The sequence below is a fragment of the Electrophorus electricus genome, chromosome 7 (genome assembly GCF_013358815.1).
Source record: "Electrophorus electricus isolate fEleEle1 chromosome 7, fEleEle1.pri, whole genome shotgun sequence".
Classification (NCBI taxonomy): domain Eukaryota; kingdom Metazoa; phylum Chordata; class Actinopteri; order Gymnotiformes; family Gymnotidae; genus Electrophorus; species Electrophorus electricus.
Genome location: NC_049541.1, coordinates 23,049,765 through 23,057,996, shown reverse-complemented (window position 1 = coordinate 23,057,996; position 8,232 = coordinate 23,049,765). Strand labels below are relative to the sequence as shown.

Genomic DNA, 8,232 nt, shown 5'->3' with positions numbered 1-8,232 from the left:
ACATTTACACTCTAATGGGGAAGGGGTGCTGACTCAAACAGTGTTTAAGTGTCTTGAAATGTGGAACTGCATTACGTCTGCATTGCAAATCGATATTAATATAGGGACGAATGTGAAGCCTGTCTGTGCTGTAACAGATAAGGTTTCGATAACTAAAACGTGTGCTGGCTCGCACTCTTGACCACATTAGCGCAAGGAGGTTCCGCCCCACCCCACAGAAACATTTACTATCTCAAACAGGAAGCAAAATACACACATGCTCTCACAGAGACGAAGATCCTAGAAACCAAAAAGAACCATTATAAAGCGAGTAGGCTATTAAGTGTTAGTGCGAAAAAAGAATAGCCAATATCCCGCACGGTGAAACCGTGGATGCATTTGATCAGCTAGTCCAAACGCAGAAAGGGGTACGTATGTTTTTACTGAAATGACCTTTTTTCGTTACATTAGCCTACATTATGGGTATGTCATTGGCTTTGTTCCGTATTTATTTGTGCTTTTTATTTGTCAGTATGTCATGCGATCGCTTAAACTGTTCGCAACATGATGCCTGTTCTGGTTTCCTCGTTTGATAACAAACATTGGTGTCGTTAAGACGACGAAGCTTGCACCGTATGGCCGCTGTATATAACATATTAAACGTCTTTGGGAAAATACTTACAAATACGATTAACGAGGGCTTCATACATTGTTTATTCAAGCTGCAGACTGCTTTACACGCTATTCTCCAGTGTAGTAGATGCTCTATGCGCACAACATATCAAGGCCAGAGCCTAGCGTCGCTATCCTGATTTCTTTCTAGTTTGCCAGAGGAAAAATTCCCTGAATTAGGGGTTGCAACATTGTCACAACTTCCGGTGCATGACACAACGATAGCCACGTCCATAAATTACTCTAACTCTAGTATGGAATAGAATGTCATACAATTAGTGTTTTAAAAGATAAAAGCTCGTTTTCAGCAACGGTTTAGCCCAGACGCAACACTGAATTTCCAATATTATAACGAATAATTTGCAGGTATGCTGCCCAACATTTGAGCAATTCTGTGTATGAGAACTAGCAACATTGTTGGATATTTTATTCAAGATATGGGAATCTGCTGCTAAGCCTGTGACCATACGCCTTAAAGGCCTTGTGCATGGATGGTCCACGGCTCCTGGTTAGCTCAGCTGTGTTGTGTTAGCTGCTTATTAAAGAAGTTGAGTTTACTTGCATTGATCGCTCTGTGTGATTAGTGTGACTCCTAGGAATGTTTACATTTGTATATTTGTTTAGACACAGTTGGAAAAATTAAATGAATGAGCAATGGTTACTGAGGTTAAGGTCAGGGTAAGGTGTAGGTATATCTAAGTGGAACATCTCATAAAGAGGTAGTTCACGCTGCTTCTCACGTACAAAGCTTTCACTTCTGCCCCAGTGTTTCCTGTTTGTTACTTTATCCAGGTATGTCAATTACAGCAAGCTGCTAACAGCATAGGGCTATGCTAGTTTCCCATATACTAAATTGAACTAGGCCCCAGGTGGCTGCATTGGTGTACTGAATGGTGCTAAGGCGTGAAAGGTGCTCCAGAGCTTCACACACACATAAAGTGACAAAAAAGCTCTAAAAATGTACACTCTTGATATTCCAGCCATTCTTTTAAAATTAATCTGAGGAAGACAGTGATGTTTAATTTCTTTCCAGTGTTTTTGTGTTTAGTCCTGCGCAGAGTGGATTTTGTCACACAGCAGGTATGCATTCTCTATATAACAGGCAAATAAAACATTTATAAGTTAATTTAGAATCATTCATAGCACAACTTCACTACAACTTTAGCTCTGAGGAGTACTACTGTTCTCTCAACATGTTTTTCAAAACAGTCAGTAAAACCCATCCTAGGTCATGGATGTTTTTGGTAGAATATCTAAACATGTATGTGACTATACTGTGAGTTTCCTTTTTTTTTGGAAAAGGGGATTTATCAGGGTTTTTTTTTTCAAGATTTAAAGAGAGTGTCCCACTGGACTTTGTCTAAGCCCAGTACAAAAATTCAGAGAAGTAAGTTGCTCGGTACAAAAGCTATCAGCGGGGTTGTGGTGTGGCTGCCACATAAATCAAACACAATGTACAAGGTATTTTGTTCCCTGTTACTGTGTACAATGTACAAGGTATTTTGTTCCCTGTTACTGTGCCTTGGTGCAAGGTTGTAACCTGCAGGTTGTAAACAGTCACTCATGCTTTTTGTGGAGTGTGTGTGTATTATTCTGCTTTTTCCTCCTGTGCATATGTGTGTGAAATTGTAGTGTGTGTGTGTGTGTGTAATTTAGAGTTTGTGTTTGTGTGTGTATAATCCTGATGCAGCTGTGTGTTGTTGACCAGATGTTGAGTAGGCTCTATGTTTGTCGGCCCACTTATCAAGAGGAGCTGCTCTCTGTACGAATGCCACAGCTATGTGTTTAATTGTGGTGGCTGTATGATTGTTGAGTGGTGTGTTTGTTTTCCCAGCTCTGTGTGTGTGTGTGTGTGCACGCATGTGTGTACATTGTGTAACTTTTCTCTATTGACATGAAGTGTTATATGTTTTTTTTATGTTATTTATTTAGTTATTTATTTGTGTTGTTAAATCACTACACAGTCATGAAAGACTGGTAAATAATATATTGTTTGCATTTGTCCTATGCCATATATAGTGTACAAGCCATATATATGAGGCTTACATGTGACTATTGTATAGTGTCCAGTTTAATGGGAGTTTCCATTATTCTGTATGTGATGAGAGCTTGTTCTTTGTGAAAAAGGGAAGATATGAAACATTTGTATTTAATGAAGTGTCACTTAATGAAGTGTTAATTAAATGAAGTGTCACTGTTTCAGTGCATCATATTGCATGTCAGACTTGTCCTGGGCTGTGTGTATGAACTCTTAGTTACCTGGTGCACCAAACCCGAGGACTCAGGAGTGTTAATATGTCATTACATAAACATAAAGCAATTGTGTGTTCAGTGCTAAGCTTTTGCGCATATCTCATCTCAGATCTCATGCTGATCTTATGCAGAGTATTGCTTTTCACAAGGACACAGCATGCATGGAGTGATGGTGGAGGGTCATTAAAGGCTGTCTGACGTATTTTTGTCTTTTGCTTTACAAGATATGGAAATGTTTGATTTTGATTTTGCCCGGGCGTTAGTGAAGGAGATGGCACCATCAGAGTTCTGGTAGGATGCAGGACCATACTGCTGTGTACAGGGTGAAGTTAGCACACAGCAGGATCTGGCTTAAACAGCTGTCGGTCTGGAGCGATATCTGTAAATAGGCTATGAACATGGGCTTTGTTGTGTGGTGTATTATAAGTATCCAGCTTTTTTGTGCAGGGTGTCTATGAGCCTCTCTTGGTTGTTTTTATAAATTAAAAAAAAAGGAAAAAAAGAAAAAAGCAACCCTAGAAAGTAGTTAATTAAAGTTCTGAACAGAATGAATAGTGACAGACAGACATTGTTTGCTCAGGCAAAAGGGAAACAGTGATTCTAATAGCACTTTTTGTAGATGGTACAGTGATTCTGTGATTCAGTGATTCTGACAGGTTGATTCCTGTACTCTTAGACAAAACTTGCAAGACTATTCCACATTGAGCAAGGCCGTTCCACCTGGAGCAAGGCCGTTCCACCTGGAGCAAGGCCGTTCCACCAGGAGCAAGGCCGTTCCACCAGGAGCAAGGCTATTTCTCCAGGAGTTGTTCCAGCAGCAAAAAGTATACTCAGTGCTTTTATGGACATATAATGGACAGCTAATATGGCTCTTGTCTTAAAACAATGCAACAATGCCTAGAGCTAACAGGCATTGTTCATTACCTCTCAAACAGTGTGTGTGTGTGTATGAATGAGTGTGTACGCAGGCACGTGTGGATATATGTGCAAATGCGTTTGTGTGTCTGCCTGTTCACTGATTTATCAGTCTGCATATTAGAACATGCAGAAACTTGCAGTCTGTATGGCTGAGCTGCGGCTGCTGCCTGCAGGATTTTGCTTGTCTTGTGCGTTGGACATCTTGCTCTACTGCCACATAAGGTGTGGCAAAGCCTGGGGGAGCAAGGAGTGAGAAGCTCACTGCCTTCTTTAATGAAAAGCAAATGTTTGTACAAGTGTTTGTGCTGTTTGTAAACTCCCCCCCCCCCCCCCCCCCACACACACAAACTTTGCATTGAGCCCAGTTTGATGGATTGTCTGTTGGAAGCACAACAGCTGGAGGTATCTGGTAAAATAAGATGAGCTCATGTATGGCAACATAAAATTCTTATAAGGGGCACCTTTACTCGTCTGTATTTCTTCTCCATTTCTTAATCACAGATGCTTTTGAACTGTGAAAGAAAAGAGGCCTAAACAGCATCCTTCCACATCCCTGTTGACTCTCCTGATTTTTAATCAGTTACTCATAATGGAATATGCCATATAAACCTTTCTGATGGAATTCATCATTCCTACGTGTCTTTTTTGTCCATTTGCCCTGGAGGTGCATGTGCTGGGCAGTTTGTGTGTGAGGAGTATGCTGAGAGGCTGTTCAGGCTGCCCCACCACATCTACCCTGAGTGAACTTCCCCATCGTGTCTGACCTGAGATTGTACACACTCGTAATAACTATTAATTAACAGCATTTTAGATTTTAGATAACTAAAATCTAAAACAGGTTTAGATAACACTACTAAAATAGGTTTTATTTGTTTAATTACTTTTGATTGTTTACACTCATTACATATCTGAGATTTTTAGCTAGATGTTTTTATGAGGGCTTTTATTCTAAGAAGGTGGCATCTTAAATGAGAAATGTGAATGCAGGTGGCAGTGGTTATTTGGCTTGCTCCTTTAGCCTGGACAGGTGATCTGTGTTCAGCGTTTGCAGTCGTTAGGTTGTAGTCACGTGGGAGACATGGGTGTGTCAGTGTGTGATGACAGTAGATCAAAAGAGGAGTCAAAGAGTCTCTGACAGCAGCTGACCGGTCTCCAGTTTATTCTCGATAGAATTGTTTTACAGGTTTCATGTTACGATGAAGGACCCGGATCCTCCAGGTGCTGTGCTTGGCTCGCTCTCATTTACGTTCCTATTCCTCCTTTATACTTTTTTGTGCATTTGTGAATTACAGATAGCAGATTGAACAACATACAGCAGATCAACCAAAAAACTCCACATGACCTTTTTCAAGTTAATTCACCCACAGTTGAATAGTGTCAATTGTCACTGATCCACTGAATAGAAATATGCAGTGATTTCATAGTGTAATATTCAGTATAATTAAAGACTAAATATCACCTACAACATATGACTCTTGAATGCCCTGTTAGGAACCCAGTATTATAATCAGATTATAATACAGTCATGTTAGTTTTAGTGTGCTTAGAAACTCATCTGTAAGAGCAGTAGCAGCTGAAACTGAGATTCCAAGGTGGCTGATTCTCATGCACATGGGCCATTCTGAAGATGTATTTAGGGTTGTGGGTGTATTTTGGGCTGTTATTTTTGGCTGTTAGTGTGTGTGGCTGATATAGCTTGTTCAGTGTGTACTGAAGATGGTGACACACACTCAGTGGATCAAGATCACTCTCAGGTAGATAAACTAAGTATGACCAAAGTAAGTAAATAGAGAGAGAGAGAGAGAGAGAGAGAGAGAGAGAGAGAGTGTGTGTGTGTGTGTGTGTGTGTGTGTGTGTGTGTGTGTGTGTGTGTGTGTGTGTGTGAGTGAGTGAGTGTGCTTTTGCTAGAGGATGTGGCAGACTGTGTTTCTTGGTCAACCCTTGCTCTGCAGAATCTCCAACTTTGCAGTCACTGTTTAAGCATCAGGTAAATTGCAGCTGTGCAGTTCATAGAGATCCGTTACATCAGGGGGTGTGTGACAGACAAACAGGCGTTTGTTGGGAGAGTTTTGTCAATTCAATGCAGGTTATAAATTTGTCAGTGTGGGATGAACCAGGATGGGTGTGGTTTTAGCTGCCTGGTTATGTAGGTATAATGTTGGCTGCCTGGTGTTATGTTTAAAGCCTTCCTTAGTTTCCTCTCCCTGTCCCACACTCACGCCTGTCATTTCCTTTCCCCCTTTTCTTTAACTGTTAGTAAGGTACTGTTCCAGGTTGTAATACTCTGTGCCTCATGCTCTGTGTGTGTGTGTGTGTGTGTGTGTGTGTGTGTGTGTTAAAATCTGCAGTTGCTGTTGGTAGCATGGGGCAGCACCTGGGAAAACGTGAGGCACTGCCTGAGACTAAGGTACGTCACATTATTATTATTTTATGTTTTGTTTTATTCTTTTATTACACACACAGGCACATTGTATATATTTATACATGCACATATACATGCGCAACATGCACATCAAATAATTTAATGATAGTTTAACAGGTGACTTCCCTTTCTGTGTATCAACTTCGTCACACAAGTGACCACTTGCAAGACAGACAAGGAAGGAGGAGAAGAGGAGTTTGGGAGAAAGAGGGGAGGAGGGGATAGTGTGCGAAGGAGGGGAGGAGAGTATGAAGAGGAGGGCATAGTGGGAGAAGATAGTTCGTAGCGGACGGTTCAACAGAAATACCCTTGCCCTTGGCAAGAATGGTGAATTGAGTCCAAACATTTTTTGCATGTTTAGTTTTCTTCAAAGTATTGGAACAGAATCATTATCCTACCCTAAAAAATGTAATGCATTAACGTGTCTAACCAAATAAAACCCCTTGTGAATGTAGCAAAAATATTTAAGTATCTGTCACTACTGTTCATGCTTACACACTGCCATTTTTTCAGTTCTACAACCCTCACTGCTCACCCCAACAGGTTATCTAGCAAACATCACTTGAGCTGATAGAATAATACTGCCCTTTAAGGCCCTTGAGAAGGGGAAACAGTCATGATAACACCAGAACAGCAAAAGCAGAATTTCACTGGCTTGGTAGTGGAGTGCACTAGAGAGGATCTTACAGATCTGTCCTGAAAGGACCAACACAGTAGAAATATCATTGATCATAAGGGGAAGATTTATTAGCCTCATGCTGACGTTTGTGAAGGGTCACTCTCTGGAGTTTTTGTGCATTGGATTAATGTGTAACTCCTGTACTAGTCACATTCAAGGGTGCTACATACAAGGGTGTGTTTCCACTGTCATGGTTTTCTGTGGCTTAATGCCCGTAAAAAATGAAATCCATATTTCATAGTGGCATCTAGCTCTCATCTGTGGCAGGTCAGTGACTCTGGAGGATTACTGAGTTATTACTGAAATAATTACTGAGGGTTATTATGGAGGGTGTGAAAAGTTAGAATGGTACTGCTTCTTCTGAATGACCTCTCCATGTAGCTCCATGTCATAATGAACATTGAAAACGTTCCTTAAGTGCTTTTTAAACATAGAGTGGAGTTGGCCTGCCTCTGCTGAAACCTGGCAATATGTATCTGTCTTTCTCTCTCTCGGGTTCTTTTGCTTCCTCTGGTTTTATCGTTTGGAGCAAATCCAGATCACGGACTGCCCATTCATCCAGGTGCCTTATCGACGACTCCAGCCTGAGACAATCTGCGTTGCCAGGCAGTGTGTTATTAGCCGAAAGTGGGGAGGAGACTGTGCATGCTTGTTTCCTGCAGACTGACCCAGGTCTCGTTGAGCCGTGCTTCAGCAGATCCGGGAAGCTTGGTCAGCATGGAAGGAGCAGGGCGGGTGGTGTGGGCATGGCTCTGTGCTTAGGGCTTTTCACACCCTCTACGCTCTCTGCCTGCCCGCAGGAAGGGACAAACCACCTGGTCAGAAGGGCTCCTGAGGGCCGATAACAAAGCCCTTGCCTTTCCTGCGTGATAACCACAGCGACAGTGATGCTAAATACAGCTAGTGCTTGTTAAGCATGGACTGCACTGTTGTTTTAGACCTCTTACATCCAGAAAATTCCTTCACCAGTTCCTTTATTAGAACCCCCTACTTTATACCTACCTTAACTGGCCACTCTATTACATTTTCCCATCTTTACAGGCATCTAATAGTAGTGCTTTAGCTCTTCTTTTTTCCAGTGTTTTGCTTCATGTTTTGCTACCTTGTTCAGTACTGGTGGTTTGTTCTTTTGTTTTTGTTTCTGTTCTGAGATACTGTGGAAATCTTTTCACTATTTTCACTACCTCCCTCTCTCTGTGTCTTTCTCTCCCTTATATATATATATATATATATATATATATGAGAGAGAGAGAGAAAAAGGCTATGAATTATGATTGCTAATGAGCAGGTAGATACCAGCTGTTGACTG

General features: G+C 41.3%; 1 protein-coding gene across 1 annotated transcript in view; it reads left to right on the top strand.

Annotated features, from left to right (window-relative positions):
- Positions 1–279: 279 nt before the first annotated feature.
- The window catches only part of LOC113591157 (myelin basic protein-like), a 25,454-nt gene continuing 17,501 nt past the window's right edge, over positions 280–8,232 (top strand). The window contains exons 1-2 of the mRNA XM_035528298.1: positions 280–407; positions 6,171–6,229. Of these exons, the coding sequence (XP_035384191.1) occupies positions 6,185–6,229 (45 nt within the window). The 5' untranslated portion in view covers positions 280–407; positions 6,171–6,184. The remainder of the gene's footprint in view (positions 408–6,170; positions 6,230–8,232) is intronic.